Source organism: Neomonachus schauinslandi, chromosome 14 (genome assembly GCF_002201575.2).
Source record: "Neomonachus schauinslandi chromosome 14, ASM220157v2, whole genome shotgun sequence".
NCBI classification, from domain to species: Eukaryota; Metazoa; Chordata; class Mammalia; order Carnivora; family Phocidae; genus Neomonachus; species Neomonachus schauinslandi.
In genome coordinates this window covers 63718273-63734706 of record NC_058416.1, presented here as the reverse complement: position 1 = coordinate 63734706, position 16434 = coordinate 63718273, and the positions used below count along the sequence as shown (strand labels likewise).

Below are 16434 nucleotides of genomic sequence, written 5' to 3'. Positions count from 1 at the left end.
GTTGGAGCTTAGAGTTCAAGGAGACAGAGTGAAAGGTAGTAGCCAGCTACCTCCAAGGATCTCACCAGCCCTTTTCCCATCAAACTTTAGGCTGCTCTTTTTATGTGCCCCCCCCTCCACTTCCCACCCCATCTCCAGCACATCTTAACCAGCAGCAATAGTTGTATTAACAACAGGAACATCATGGCGTCATGGGGCTGAATCCCCCCCCCCCCACTCTCCTTCCTCTGCCAGGCGCTTTCCAAACACTGTCACATTGGATGCCCACAACTACCCTATGTGGCAGATACTACTGTCATCTGCCACCCACAACCCCTCTATATTTTCTTCTACTAAACGGTCTCCATTTTTTTCATCCATTTTTCATATGACGTAGTCTGATATCCTCTCATCCTCTTAGGAATGCCCATAAGACCATGCTCCAGTTCACCTCTGTCTACTAAGGTATGGAGACACTGACAATGGAAGGACCCTGGTTTTCTCAGATCACTAAGGTTGTCACTCCTCTCATTCTAAAAACCCTATTTCTATGAATACATATGGACATGCAATGAAAATGTTTTTGAGGAATCAATTCACATTTTGGATTCATACCGAATTTAATATTGACGAAGACCTCTAACTTTTCCAACCCTGTGGTGCTGTTCTGCCATGCCTCTGTCTGTACCTGGTGATTCTGTTGTGGCGATGCATATGGGATGATAACCTTCTGCAATATATTTGCATTAAAGTGGGTGCATGCCTCCAGCTTCCACCTTACCTCTCAGTCACACCAGGCAAGATGAAGAACATCCAGAAGTGAATTCCAAACACGAGAATGACCTGAAAAATGACCTTTCCCAGTACAGTCTTCCTGAGGTATAGGGCTCGGTCCACCACCATGGTTCCAAACTGAATGAGGACCATCACCAAAAATGGCCCAGGAACCTGGTCCTCTGACAGTGAAGAGGTGATGTCTGCTGCTGCTGAGTGTTTCTGGGAAGGAAACAACAGGTTCAGGCATGAGTGGCATTTCACAGGACAGCATCACTCTTGCTCACTGGATGAATAGTGGCCTTTGCCCCCAACCTACCCCGAAGGCCCAGAAGCCAAAGACGATGATGACAAAGTCAACAGTGTCAGCCAGGAACATGAGCACATACACGTCGGTCACAGCACTGTAGTCTGGGTGGATGAGGTTGTAGAAGAACTGTCTGATGGGCACATATATTTGCAGAGTCCTGCAAAATAGAGATCCCCAGCACTTGCTTCAGGAGGGGCAGGATGGGAGGAATGACCAGATACCGCCATCATTCCATTCCTCTGCATCCCTCTCTCCAAGCAGGTCACACTACCCTCTTCAGCCTGAGCAGAGTCTGCTACGGGTGGCTCCTGCTCTAACAGAGAGTAGACAAATTCATTGCCAAGGAAGGCACTATGGCCCTTTTTGCTGATGAGACCACAGGCCTCCTCTCCTGCTTGAAGCATAACAGTGGTCTCAAGTCCCGGAAATGAGGCGCTGGGTTTGTCACCTGATTCAATGACTCCCCGTCTGGGAGCCCCTGAGCACGCCACTTAGTTCTCTGTGTTTTTGTTTCCTCTATTGTAAACCTCGGGTAAGAAGCAGACCTGAGACTCAGGGCTGCTGTGAGAATTATATGGGACTACATGGCAGTGCTTAGACCTGGAGTCTGACCCGAGCACCAAGGACACATTAGGTAGCCCCTGCTCTTCCCCTTTTTGGGTCCTGTGCCCCTCCTGATTCCCAGGTAGTGCCTTGGGCTTTTAACTGCACCTTGTTCTGTCCAGCCTCTGTCTTCAATTCAAGGCCATGTTCAGGTTGGATGGCGCTCCTGGTCTCAGAGCCCACATCCAGGGCCAGCCCTGCTGAACCTCCTCCATTCCCATTGCTCGAGAGATGCCTATGTCCCTGGCACTTGGGCGGGTGGGGGGAGGGTGCATTTTGCTAGAGACCAGCTGTGTGATGTTGGACCTCAGTTTCCCCTCTCTAGGATGAGAGTGTTTCTCTAAGTCCCTTCCAACTTTGACATCATACACTTCTCCATCTGGTTGGACTTTAGCATGATGATGCTTGGAAATACATACCAGGAATCCTTGAAATCATTTATTCTATTCAAAAAGGAAAACTATGTTTATAAACATAATGGATATAAAAATGAATCACACAGAAAAGTGATTTTTAAAAGCAACACATCCCCTCACACCTGTTAGAATGGTAATCAGCACAAAGACAAGAAATAACAGGTGTTGGTGAAGATGTGGAAAGAAGAGAACTCTCGTGCACTGTTGGTGGGAATGTAAATTGGTGCAGTCATGGTGGAAAACAATATGGAGGCTCCCCCCCCAAATTAAAAATAGAACTACCATACGATACAGCAATTCCATTTCTGGGTGTTTATCTGAAGGAAATGAAAACTACTAACTCAAAAAGATATCTGCACCCTAGGTTAAGTGCAGCATTATTTACAACAGTTGAGACAGGGAAGCAGCCTAAGTGTCCATTGATGGATGAATGGATAACAAAAATATGGTGTGTGTGTGTGTACACACACACAGACACACAATGGAATATAATGAAATATATATATTATATATGGAACAAGTCAGAGAAAATCAGATAACATATGATCTCACTAATACATGGAATCTAAAAAAAAAATCAAAACCCAAACCCCTTCCTCATAGAGACAGAGAACAAATTGATTGTTGCCAGGAATGGGGGCTGAGCAAAATGGGTGAAGGGGGTCAAAGTATACAAACTTCCGTTTATAAAATAAGTTAGTCCTGGGGATGTAATGTACAGCATGGTGACTGCAGTTAATTAATCCTGTACCATACATTAACCTTAAATATTCTCATCATAAGAAAAAAATTTGTAACTATATGTGGTGATGAATGTTAACTACACTTATTGTGGTGATCATTCCACAACATATGCATATATCAAGTCATTATGTTGTACACATGAACTTAACCTAATGTTATATGTCAATTATATCTCCATTAAGAACAATATGATAATGGGTCATTTTCTTCTGCCTTACGCAGATATGTCTGTGATATGAGAAGTAACTTCTCTGCTCTTTAGCCCTGGTTTATATGAAACAATTGATACTAGCTCCCTGGCCCTAAAATAAAACACACCATCCAAGTGTCTTCAGGCACTCACTTCTTTATGGTAAATGCTTTAGCTTTGATTAAATGTTCTTGAAGCTTTTCCATATAAAGCTCCCTTTTGCTTCTCTGCTTGATGCTTAAAACACTGCTTCCTTTTTGACTGCTGTTCCGGGTGCTTGTGCTGCCTAGAAATAAAAAGAAACCAAGATGCACTGAGTTACGGGTTTGTTGACATGAATACCGCAGAAGCCCCTGGAACCCACATGGCAGAGGATGGCTTGAAGTGGATTTAGAGGGTGAGTATACACAGGTGCCTGTAGGAACACAGGAGGACTTGGAATCTGCAGTTTCAACCTGCCTCCACAGTAAAATGCATCTGTGGGCTTCTACACCCAACACTGGCTCTTTCTGGCATTGTTATGTGATCTTTATCCCCGGAAGAAAGAGACTAGAGGTGCTAACTGGGGCCCCAGGTTGTGGGAGTTCCAGATTGGGTCCATGACCCATGTCTTTTTCATGTCCAGATTTCTCTAACTGTAAAATGAATATTGGATGACTAAAAGGTGTATTCTGAAGACGAATATGCAGGTGTTTGGAAAGCTTTAGGCATTAGCACTATAAATACAAAAACCCAATTTCTCCAAGAGTGGCAACTGCCGGGCCTGTCTATCTGCTGATGATACTCACTAGTTAATAAGAAATGAACAACTAGAGTATAAATAGATGGCTTTGCTAAAAGTTCCCTTGATTGAATCTAAAAATATTTTCAAAATAAAATGTGATTTATAGCATTCTGGACACACCCAGAAGAATTCTCTGGATATGACTTAAAAACTAGCAAGTGCCCACACGGGCAGGTGTCCTGGCCCCTTTTCACAATTACCTGAAGTCTTTGTCCTGGGAAGGAATCAGACATTTTGAAGAATGTTGTGACTGCCCCAGGTCACACAGCTGAGCCAGGATCTGAACTCAGGTCTGTCTGATTTCAAAGTACTTTCTTGTCATATCACAACATCTGTCTCCTTGATAGCACCCAATAAACACCCCTGCCCAAGACCCAGACCCACTAGAACCAGAACAACCAGAAAACTCAGGAGTTATTCTAGCCTAAGGATATCATGGGACAGATACCTCTTTTGGACCTATTGGAAGAAAAGCTGGATCTGGGGGATATCTGGGAGCTGCTTCCCGATCGCTTCCTCCGGATGGCAGTGGGCTGCTCCGGGAAGGATACGTGTACCGACTCTGCCGATGCGGCCAGGTTGATGGATTTGAGAGAATCGGAGGAGGCTCTCCTGCCACGACTGAGGGAGAGCTCATCATCTGACTCTTCCTTGTCTGTGCCACTGTCGGTGATGTCATCTTCATCCCACAAGCCATGGCACTGAGAAAGCATAAGGGACAACTCAGGGGGCCGTTCCAAGGGAGGGAGCTATATTCTGCCCTACAGTATCACATCCCCCATGATTAGAAAGCCAAACGTGAGATATGGTGACTACAGTTGGTGACACTGTATTATATAACTGACATGTGCTAAGAGAGTTAGAATTTAAATGTTCTCACCAAAAAAAAAAAAAAAGAAAAAAAAAGGAAAAGAACACAGACACATATGGGAGGTGATGGGTAGTAATTAGCTCCATGGAAGGGGTCCTTTCACAGTGTATACGTAAATCACATCACCACGGCACGTTCACTACGTAAACCACATCACACTTTAAATCTACTACAATTTTTTGTCATTCATACTGCAGTAAAGCAGAGAAAAGATTAGAAAACCAATGGATTCTAGGAAAGCTTATTATCTAGATGCTTATGATGGTCCCAGTAGAGTGAGGATGAGTGGGTGCAGATCATAAGAGTTTGGCTAATTAACTGACATATGGAGGCAGATGATGTTTGGTGGATGGAGTAAGGGTGGAATTAGAATCACTTGACTTGTTCCTGAGTGAAAGCACTTTCTAGAACATATTTCTCTGTGCTTACAAGTAGCATTTTAAATATCAATGGGTGAATTTAGCCCCACTGCCCCATGTTCACCAAGTATCTATACTTGGATAATGATGCTGCCCTTCCCTCAACCTACACAGTAAGATGTGTACCCCTGGATCACCCATGGCTGAGTCAGGAACAGAGCAGCAAATACTTTACCCAAAAAATGTTGGTCCTCATATAAGACAGAGATTATGATGCACTCTGGAGAGTCTTGATTTTGCTTCAAAGAATAAGCAAAAGGGGCTGGTAGAACAGACAGGAGGAAGGACAGCAGAAGAGGCTGAGAAAAAACAGGGACCTTGCTGGTGCAAGATGCTGCCTGGACAGCAAATCCCCCTTCCAATGAACTTGCTGCTGCTGCTTGAAGCTCCCCAGTGAGCCCACTGCCTTCTGGGTTCCCAGACTGCCAGGCTATGCATTTATTCCCCAGAACCTTGCCCAGTCCTCCCTCTGACACAGGCTGTAGAGGATAAGAGCTCCAGGCCAATTTGCCAAAATTCAGTTGGTCAAAAAATAACTTGTAGAATGATCAATTCATTAAAAGAAAAAGTCACCTAATTTACAGACCATTCTTAAATATTAATAAATATATTGTTTCTAAAAGATATTCAATGGATGCTATTCTTATAAACATAGCAAACATTCTAGATTTTCATAATGAGATTTTTCAACTTCTACTGATTTCTTTTAAATCATTTTTCTTTTACATTATTTTAAAAGTTGTTTCCTCTTTTGCCAACATTTGAACATACTTAGATTCTTTTACTACTTTCATAGTGGCATATTTGTTAGTGATCTCTTCCAATTATTTATAAAATTTCTAGCAACTCATATCAAATAGGATGGTTTTAGCCACTTTTGAAATTTCCATATAGTTTGAGTTGTTTGGTTTCCATAGCAGCACTGTTTAATAGGTTTCCAAAGCTATAGGGTAGTTTTGTCTTCTTATGAAAAGATTTGTCATCCCCAAAACTATTTTTCATATCATTAGTCAAAATTTCAGCATAATAGTACCTCAAATACATTCACCATATATATGAAATTTTCTAAGAAGAAATCAGAGTAAGTATATCAATATGAAACACCAAAATTTTGTTTATTGTGTATTGTATTTGTTAAATATACAATTATAGCTCTTAAACCATTTAAATATTAATGAAAAGGCAGCAAAAATGCCTAAAGATTTATAAAAATTTTTAATTGATTTTTTATTTTTAACTTTAAAAAAATTTTTTAGAGAGTGTGAGCAGCAGGGGAGGGGCATAGGGAGAGGGAGAGAGGCTCCATGCCCCATGCAGAGCCCGATGCAGGGCTCAATCTAACGACCCTGAGCTCATGACCTGAGCTGAAATCAAGAGGCGAACGCTTAACCAAATGAGCCACCCAGGTGCCCCCACAAACTTTTTAAATGATGCACAAAAGTTGCAAGAGAGTTCTGAAGTGACCCAATCTATATGATTATGTCTTTTTTAAAAAAAAATTGAGGTGCAATTGACATACAACATAATACTACCATGTCTTAAATGCAGAAATTTAAACTTTAATTTCTAGAACTAAAGAAATGATGTTAATATATTTGTTAATATATTCATAACAAGAATTAGTAAACTCTATGAATTCAGGTAACTTATCAGAAGAACTGGAAATTCTAGCCAAATTCAATTCTGGCTAACTGGTTTCCTTGGATAATATACCTTTGCAAACCCAGCACACCCCTGTGACCCAGGTAAGCCTCCCCCTGAGTGGAGGGTTAGGGACTTGCACATTTTGCAAGGTGATGAAGACAGAGTGAAAATCCTGACCAAGGTGTACGCAGAGGAGGCCCAGTTTGAAATAGCATGCTGAGTAGGACAGAAGTCGAACACATTGTTACATATGTCTATATGTGTGTGTGTGTGTGTATTAACTTATGTCAGCTTGTTCTCAAAAGGAACTAATGAAGATACTACTTAATAAAATGAATTTGAAATATTTTATAAAAAATGAGACCAGGTTAAAATAAGAGACAGAAGTAAGGTAGTGACAATTGGCACATTGATACATAAAATGTGTATTATGCAGCAATTTCTAATTTTTAGAGTTGAGTAGTGTATTTGCAAGCTTAGCTTATAGTTCACAGTGTACAAGAAGAAAAACCCACATGGTTTTTCAGGGGGATGACAAGAGTTGCTGAACCTGAGACAGACCATCCTGTAAATAGGTCTTGCCAGAGTAGTGTAATGAATGGCTTTCTCAACAATAAGCTTACAAGAAGCACAGCTTTGGGCTTCACGCAACCATTTAATGTATGGTCTCTCAATAAAGCTAATAGTTTCATGACAAGAAGTATCCAACAAAAGCAATTCTACTAAAAGAAAGTAGGCAGAAGTTGGAATCGAGATGAGAGGCAATATGATCTACCCTAAATTGTAGCTCTCTGGTGTTCTGGCTTAAACAAGGAGCAGAATTTAGTGTATTAAGCATGAAGACATTGCACACCATCCAAGCAATTCCCACAAATATGGATTAAGTATGATATCTTCATAATAGAAGTAGAAATATGGGGGAATTTTCTCCCAAATTTTAACAAGTTCCATTACTGAGCACACAGTGTTAGAGAAAATGTCCACTAAATGAACGTAGCTGCTAAAGAAAGAAAAAGAGCATACAAGTAGATGCACTCATTGGCCCCCTGGCCTCATGACCAGTCCTAATGTTCAGGTTCTCCAGGGATATCACAGGTGGCTGCAATCATCAATATGTGCTGGTCAGGTATTAATGTGCCATACCTTCAAAATTGACCGATGGAAGAAAAGAGCCAGGAGCTGAATGAGATCGTAAAGGACATAACCTTCTTTCTTTTCCACTCCTATGATATTAGGTGGGTGGTAAGGTTTATCTTTGTTCAATTCCACATTCTTGTTCCAGGGAAAGAACCCAAATTGGAAGAAATACTTGACCACAATTGCCACCTACACACGGATGATGGAAATTAAAAAAAAAAATTACTCCTTTTAAAAATGGCTATATATAAAAAACAGTGATATAAAAAATTTAAAGATCATTTCATAATTTTGATGATAAGAATGAACATAATTATGTGGAATAATAACATTATCCTTCTCACATGGACTTTAGACCAAGAGTAATATTTTACTCTTGTGAGTGCCTGATTGCAGATACATGAGGGTCAGTCCGGTTACTTACCACACCTACTTAAATGATTTTCTCTATTTTTGAGGAGTTGGCTAATTTATACTGACTTAATGAGATATTTATATAGTTATTCAGCTATTAAAATACAGTAATGAGGAAAAACTTGAACAAAACGAAGTTTATATTTTATGTATTTCTTTGATTTGTAATCTTTCTGAGCATCTCAGGCAGTTTCAATGTCTATTTTCACTTTCCTCTGATCTCTTTCTTCTCACCATTTTATTGCTCCCTGGAAGTTCTCCTCAAGAAGAAATAAAGTAAATAAAACAAAGACTTGCCAGTTATGGTGACTAGTTCAGGGTATAAATGTTGTAGAGAGGTGGTTTGCGACAAAGACACATGAGAAATTTGATGTGCCTCATTTAAGCATCCCTCTAACATCTGTGTCACCAGAGGATAATTACAATATATGTAATTCATCAATAAAAATATTTCAAAAATCCTCTTTTGACCTAGAGTCTCATTTTACGTCTTCTCCCGTCTCTCTCCTTCTTACATTCAAGCCTCTGCAAAGAACAGTCCTGTGCTCCTTATCGTCTGAGCAGCACCGTCACATCCCGGATGCCAGAACAGAAACCTGAAGACCATCCTTGACTTTCCCTTCTCACTCACACCCCAAACTGTTTTAGTCTCTTACTAGAACTTCTCATTTACCCATTCATCTTCAGCCTCATCGCCGCTGGGTCAGTTCACATCCTCTGACCTCTTACCTAGACAGTTTCCCAGCTGGTCTCCATGCCTTCACATGATTTCATTTTGTGTAAAACCTTGGTAAAGACAAGCATTACTGGGTCATGCCCCTGCTCAAATATTTCCATACCAGGGGGAGAAAGTCCTGAGCATAAACCCTGTTGACATTCCCAAGATCCTGCTATTGTGCTGTCCACTCACAGCCTGCCTTCCAGCCATCGAAAGCCACCTGTCATTCCTGGCACATGCTAGAGCGTCATATGCCTGTGTTTCTTTGCATGGGTTATTCCCAATGACTTGCAGCTCCCTTTGCTTTCCATCCTTTGGTGACTTTACATTCATCCCTCAAGACTCAGGTCCAAGATGTCTTCCACTGAGAATTTGCCATGATAGCCTCTCTCCACTCCACTCAGCCTGCATGAGGCACAGTATCCATCTTTCTTGTATACTCTAATGCAGTTTTGTGTCATATTACAGGGCAGTTCTTTGTTTACAACATATGTTTGCCACATTAGTCTGTGAGCCATTGAGAAACAGAAAAACTTAAAAAAAAACAACAAAAAAAACCTTATTGTCCTTTTCTCATGCCTAGCACAGTTCTAGGGTTTTGGCACATAGTCTAAGTTGTAGAGTGAATTAACATCAACTTAATTTTCCACTTCCTCACTCCTTGGTGTGATGGAGAAAATGGAGAACCCAGTTTAACTTAACTAGGACAATTTTATTTTATGATGAAAGCTACATATAAGTAGCTCTTGTTCCCTTTTCTAAGTTCTTAGTACCTGCCCTCTTCTACTTCTAGGTTAGAAACTCCCTCACTCAAAGGTGTTAGAGAGAACAGACCCATTCCCCAAATAGGGAGTCATTTATGTCCCAGATCACAAAGTGATGTAGTGGAAGTAAGACTTAAAAATGATTACTTTGGCGAGATTGTGATGGACAGCCTACTTAAAATAATAGATATGTATTTGGCTTTACATCTTTTATTTTTATAAGCATTTAAATGTATTTAAATAATTATTATGGAAATGAGATACATAATACTTTAAATTGATGCTTTTGAGATGATTTGGCAAATAACCTTGTTTTATTTTACTGAATTACCTATAAACCTACAAAATTTCTAGAATCTAAATGTACATCCATCATGAGTTCTTTCCTTTAAGGAGCAATTACAGTACCACTGCTAGCGAAAACTTTCCCTTATGAGCCAGGTAAGAAATCAGCCTTCTTCACAGACCCCAGAATACAAAGAACTACAATAACCCAAGGCACAAATCTATCGAGCCTCCCATTTTATGCCCAATTTTATTGTTGTCATGAAAATTTGTGATCTTCTATATATTTAATAAGGAAGGATAGAAAAGCAGGTTTAGACAATTGGGAAGAGTGTCTCCTGTCCCCTCACATGTGACAAAAATAAGGTAACTTACCCTTGTGTCATTCAGATTTTTAGATAGGCACTTATATGGCTTTGTGTTTTGGTGTGTGGAAACTGGCTTTTAGGCTTAAAAATGGGAAATGTGCCTGTTGTACCAAACTATATTCAAAATGCTTACTGTATTGTTTAATTCAGTGTCCACTCAACTGGACATCCACCAGCACCAGGCACCACACTTAGTTCCGCATAACACATTATCTCAGTGGTTAATATCATAGGACGGATGACCAGATTTCAAAAGCCCACCCCACCATTTGCCAGCTGGGTAACTTTGGTCAATTATTTAGTCTCACTAAAGCTGTTTCCTTCTCTGTAGCACCTATCTTGTGTGAGGTGTGTAATGTAAAAATACATACAATTGCTAGCACTAAACAGCTGTTAATAATAATCGTGTGCCTATCTAAGAGCATCCATCTAGCTGAATATCCTATTTCAACCGTCCTGAAGACAGGGCAGACCCGCCTAGAGTGAATGCCAAAAGTGATTTCCAGGAAGGTTCCACCCCAAGCTTACCTCTGTGTAGACAATGGCCATCATCCAGAATCGTCTACTGGGCCTGGGGACAGACAGCATGGCCCACAGGAAGATCAGAATGGGGAGCACAAGGGTGATCATGGAGGCAGAGACCATGTGGTTTAGTATGATCACAAAATAGCACACCATTTCTGAGCGAGCCACCAGAGTGTTGTACATGGCATAGAACAACAGCAAGAACCGGGGCTGGCCGACGTAGAATTTCTCTGACTCTTCAAGCTCGTCATCATGGAACATCCTATTAAAATAAACAACATGATAACAAATGGTTCTTCATTTCTCCAAATTACTGATTTCCACCTTGCAAGATCCCTCCTGTCCCTCCCCGCTTCGCATGTCCCCAGATTTCTGGGGAAGTCAACCTAATAGCCTATTACAGAAAGAAATGTGGGCACCAATGTCTACTCTGGACAGCTTTTGCTAGTTCTGTCGTTCACGATGGAAGCACCCAACACTGTGTCTGTTTGCTTGACCCTCGAGGTGGATGGCTGTCCACGGGAGTTTCTCTCCCTCCAAGCACAGAAGGCCCAGAAGCCCCCGCGGGGCTCTTACTTGTTCAGCAGCAGCTCGCTGGCTGTCAGCTCGTGAGTCAGGGGCGGTAAGATGCTGGACTCGAGCCTGTCCGAGCGGCTGTCGTCAGGACTCACGGCCATGTGGCTCTGGCCTGCAGAGTCATCCCTCGAGCAGAAGGACAGGCGCTCGAAGCTGACTGCCTTGCTGTAGGACGGCGGGGCCTCCACGTCCCCGTCCTCGGTGGAGTACTGCGGCAGCTCAGCCTCCGGGGTGAGGCCGACGTCTGAGGCCTCCGAGGCCTCCTCCGGCCCCACGTCCGCCGTGGCCTCCCCGCCCTGCCCCGCGTCTCCGGCCGCCGCCTCGTCGTCCTGCTCGGCCTCCACCTCCGCTATGGTCTCCGTGGTCCCCTGGCGCGAGTACAGCATGGTGCACTGAGTGGGCTCGCTGTCCAGAGAGAGGGATGGCACACAGCCCGGTCTCAGTATCCTCCCGACTCTCCCGACACCTTCTCAGCACTCCCCAATAAAAACATTCAGAGAAAACTAAATACACCCACCCCCACCCCGCCTGCTTTATTCCTTCAGGATGTTCCCGTCTGGTCTGCAGAGACTGCAAATGGCAGCCCCTTATAAGCAAAAAGCCCACAGTGCACACACACGGTGGTTGAAAACCTGAGCAAGTCACGTGACATGGCTCATAAGTTGCTAAACCCACCTATGCACAGAGGTGGTCTAAATCGGGTCAGGACTCACAGCCATGGGTTCCGGTGTTTATTCCCAAATCAAGACAGAGTTAGCGCAGCATACCTACCATTCCATTAAAGGAGGGTGCCTACTGGAAACAGGAAGCCTCCTTGCCAGCCTGGGTCTGTGGGTGTTGGCCAGGAGGTACTCTACTCTCAGTTCTACACAACGCGTCCACCCCTACCCATAAGGGGAGGATAGGAATGATAAAACATTGGCTAAATTAAACAACTGCATGCTTTATGGAAAAAAAAAAATGGCATTCTTCTTGAATATCTGTTCCTCCCCCCTATTTTTCCATCCTTTGCCTTTTTCTTCCTGGTGCTTATTACATTTGACTGAATTTTCACCATCTCTCCAGCTCCCAGCCACCCCCACTGGATTCTTTGCTTTGCACATGGAAACACCACCATTTTCCCACCCCAGTGCTATGGACCCTTGGCCCTTTGAACTGTTGGCTCCACCCCCAGGGTGTACTCCTGCTCTCTCCCCGCCAAAAGACTTCAACTTATTTTCTTCTACCTGCTCTCCTTGGGGGGTGTTCATTCTCCCTAAGCTTCCCTACTTAGCTTAACCTTTTGTTTTCAGCAACCTGTCCATCTCTCTTGTACCTCTCCTTCTTTAGTCCTTTATCTCCTCATGTTACCTGTTATGTCCCTGCTAGAGACTTTGGAAATGAAAATACAGCAGCCACGCCAGGGAAATTCATGGCATGCCTGTTTTCACTGTCCACCCCAGCCCCCTGAAGGGGAGAAGGGCAAAGATGTTCTGGAGTTGTGGAATCTGGTGGTTGTAGAGCCATACTGTATTAGACTCGGAAATTGTACTGTTATTCGAATGGCATATAGTGAGCGGCTAGGGTCCATACACATTGAGATTCTCAAATACACAGATTGCACCCATTTTTGTGTCACAGACACCAGTGTGGACATGTCAATGTGAGTGGATGGATGCATGGATGTGTAGATGGGATGGATGGATGATCAGACCTAGGCAGAGCTCTTCGTGGCATCCTGAGACTGAAGAACATTTGTGTGAGCACTTAGTGCCCACTCATGTGTTTAATGTTCCCAGGACCTTGGCCTTCAGTATGGACATCATATAGAAAGCTCTCAGAATGTCAAGGCAAACTGGATTTTTTTCTAGGACTTACCTCGATTAAACAGCCTCCTAGGAAGTTCATGAGATTGGTCACCCTAGACAATTTTCAGAGCAGTGGAGCCAAGCCCACATCAAGTCTAACTTCCAGTTGGATCCTAACCAATTACAAGCATGCTCTTTATGGTTTTGGATCAGGTCTAGCCCTAAGGGATTCAGCTTGTCCTGGTACCTTCAAGACTCAGCCAAGTGGAATGGAATAGCATGTGCCTGCCAGGGGACATCTCAAACGGCCAAGGCATTCCCATCAATGCCAGCCTCCAGCATACTGCAGCACTGTTTTAAGATATTCAGCTGCCAACTAAAATAAGTTAACACCCCTCTGATTTACCACTATGTGCAGTCAAAATTAAAATTCGTCTTGGATTGGGTTATTTTGGTGTCAGGATAAGCACAATGTAGCTGATGTTTCTGTGCCCCCCATGGGCCATTTTAAAAGGCAATTCCAAAAAGAACTTTTGGACCTTATGTAAATAATTTCATTTCTAAATGATTATGCTTTTATGGTAGGATTTAATGAGACAACTCAAGCCCAAAGCAGTACAAGTTACAGTCTACAAAGGTGATATATTCTACTGCATCATAATACTCTTGTCTAAAACCAATGGCAAAATATATTCTAACTTTTACAGAATTATTCTTATCAACTAAAAAGACTACAGGTGGCATATTTTTTCTTTCCTATTGCATGTGTCTTTCCTGACACATTTTCCCCTGTGAGGACTGCCTACATGAGCTCTCAATCAAGGAGGAAGCACGCTTATTTCTTTAAAAATGGAAAGTGTAAAATACTTACAAAACGGAGGACAATGTTTATGATAAGGATTTTTAAGAAACTCCTAACAGACAAAAACTGAAGAGCGGTTAGTTTCAGAGAATGCCGTCCTGGGAATGAGCAGTTATGTCCCAGAATGAGGAGCGGTGATGCTCTGGTGAGTCATGCAAATTCTTAACATAAAAATTAATAAAACAAACAAACAAACACATCACAAGAACTTATATCTGCAATGACATGAAGGGGAACAAGTGAGAAAATTCTGGAACAAAGCATGCACGAGTTAAGCACCTTGATGCTAAACTGCTACTGTCAGCTGATGAGGAGGACATATCCATGCTGAACATTTTACGAAGCCTAGGTCGAGCACGCTCACTTGTTTTAGGAACAGTTTCTGGTCCATCTAAATCATCAAGGGTAGATTGCCTTGAGAACAGCATGGTTGCTTCGGTGTAGCAGCTAGCAGCGCAAACAGTCACAGAGACACAGGGTTAAAACACCAGTGGTACATCAGTTTACACGCGGATCAGTCGACCGACACACCGCCATGCAGCAAACCACACGCGACACCACCACTACGGATGCCGACACCACAGCGGGGCTCAGGGAAGGGAGGTCGGGGGGGGGGGCCTGGCTGGCTGGACGGTGAGACACCGCGGTTCTCGATTTGTAAAAATGTATCAGCTGGTGATAAATCATGAATGGTCCCCTCTCCGGGTTGGGCAGGAAACGGGAACAATGACAAGTCCCAACATGCCTTGCGCAGAGCGGAATTCATACTTTATAACTTTGTAACTGAGCTTTTTGCTGTTTTCATTAAAGACAATATGTTTTATTTGGAGCTCCCAATTCTGAGTGCATTGAAAGCATTTTGTAACCCAATTGCGGAAGCAGAAATATCTGCTCGTGTAAAATGTATACAGAACATTTCAGTGTTTTAAAAATAACAGTCTCCAACAATGAGAGAGGGAAGCTCAGAAATGACCACAAGGAACTGAATTGTCCACCCTGTTTTCTGAGTGGTATTCAGTTAAGCCAAACTAGATGCCTTGCGTGGAGAAGAGATGCTGGTTTGATATGCAACTGGATATAAACCAACATCCAAGAAAAATAAAAAAAGAAATAAAATGGTACCAACAACAACAACAACAACAGAGGAAGTCTAGCGACGGCAGGGTCATTTTGTCTGTTAACTTCTCATTTTGTCTAATGACTTTTTTTCTTCTGGATCATGTTTTGGGTCTTGGCAGATGTTATTAGGGCGAGAACCCATTGGCTAAAATCCTCATGTTGCCCCCACGGAGCAAAAATCAGGGAGGGAATGGTGGCGGATTCAGGACTGAGGACTGCGTGAGCGACTAGAGGAGAAGAAGCAGACACAGTTACGACGTAGGCATCATTTCAGTGCTGACGTATAGTTTAACCCAAAGGGGGACAAGCACCCCAAAGAGCCTCTGAAGGAGGCTACTAGAATAAGCATCTTCTACCCCGAGCACCAATGGCCTGGCTCCTGAACGTCTGTATTTAATTTCCTATTTTTAGAGGCGCACCCCCATGGCCTTTTAGGGGTTTGCAGGCAAAAAGATACCGTGTACCCTCCCCTGCGGCCCTACTCAGATTTTCTGCGTGGGAACCACTGTTGGAATCCTGAAGTCTGACTCATCTTATTAATGCCTGGGTCCACTGTCGCAGCAGCTGACCCTCACATCCCACACCATCCCACCCAGTTGGGTTCTGTGGAGTGTGACCAATTGGTGGTCCAATCCAGGGCAGTTTTAAAAGTGAAAGGGAAGAGGAGGAGCTTTCTGATAACAGGCCCAGATGACAAGCCTGAAGGGACAGCTGCTGTCACCTCGTTGATCAGCCCACACTTGGAGCCACCTTGGGGCACACGGCAGCCTCTTAGGTGACATGTTTCAGGGGAGAACCACCTCCTTCATATCTAGGAATGCTCCTTAGACTGTCATCTAATGTTTCTTGCACAATTTAAAAGAATTTATTTTCTGGGAAAGTAGATGATATCTGATTTCATAAAACAACCATTAAAACAAGTGCCATTTTACAGCTGGGTCTGAAGGAAATAGTGACTTTTGCAGTAAGTCAAAGGGAATACAAAGTCATTTGTTGGGCTCTCATCCCATCTGCAGTACGCCCAAAGGTGAAGATGGGTGACAGGGATGCCGGCGCAGGAGCGTGGCCTGTGGGACAGCCCCACCCAGGCAGGGTCTCCGCCCAGGGGGCGGGGCCACACCAAGCATGCGCAGCCCCCCCCCCCC

General features: G+C 43.1%; 1 protein-coding gene across 1 annotated transcript in view; it reads right to left on the bottom strand.

Annotated features, from left to right (window-relative positions):
• Positions 1-756: 756 nt before the first annotated feature.
• The window catches only part of PIEZO2 (piezo type mechanosensitive ion channel component 2), a 500927-nt gene continuing 485249 nt past the window's right edge, over positions 757-16434 (bottom strand). Inside the window, exons 40-47 of the mRNA XM_044921024.1 lie at positions 14450-14617; positions 11522-11926; positions 10949-11207; positions 7878-8060; positions 4249-4501; positions 3170-3302; positions 1073-1220; positions 757-975 (exon numbers count right to left, since the gene is read on the bottom strand). Coding sequence (XP_044776959.1) covers positions 757-975; positions 1073-1220; positions 3170-3302; positions 4249-4501; positions 7878-8060; positions 10949-11207; positions 11522-11926; positions 14450-14617 — 1768 coding nt within the window. The remainder of the gene's footprint in view (positions 976-1072; positions 1221-3169; positions 3303-4248; positions 4502-7877; positions 8061-10948; positions 11208-11521; positions 11927-14449; positions 14618-16434) is intronic.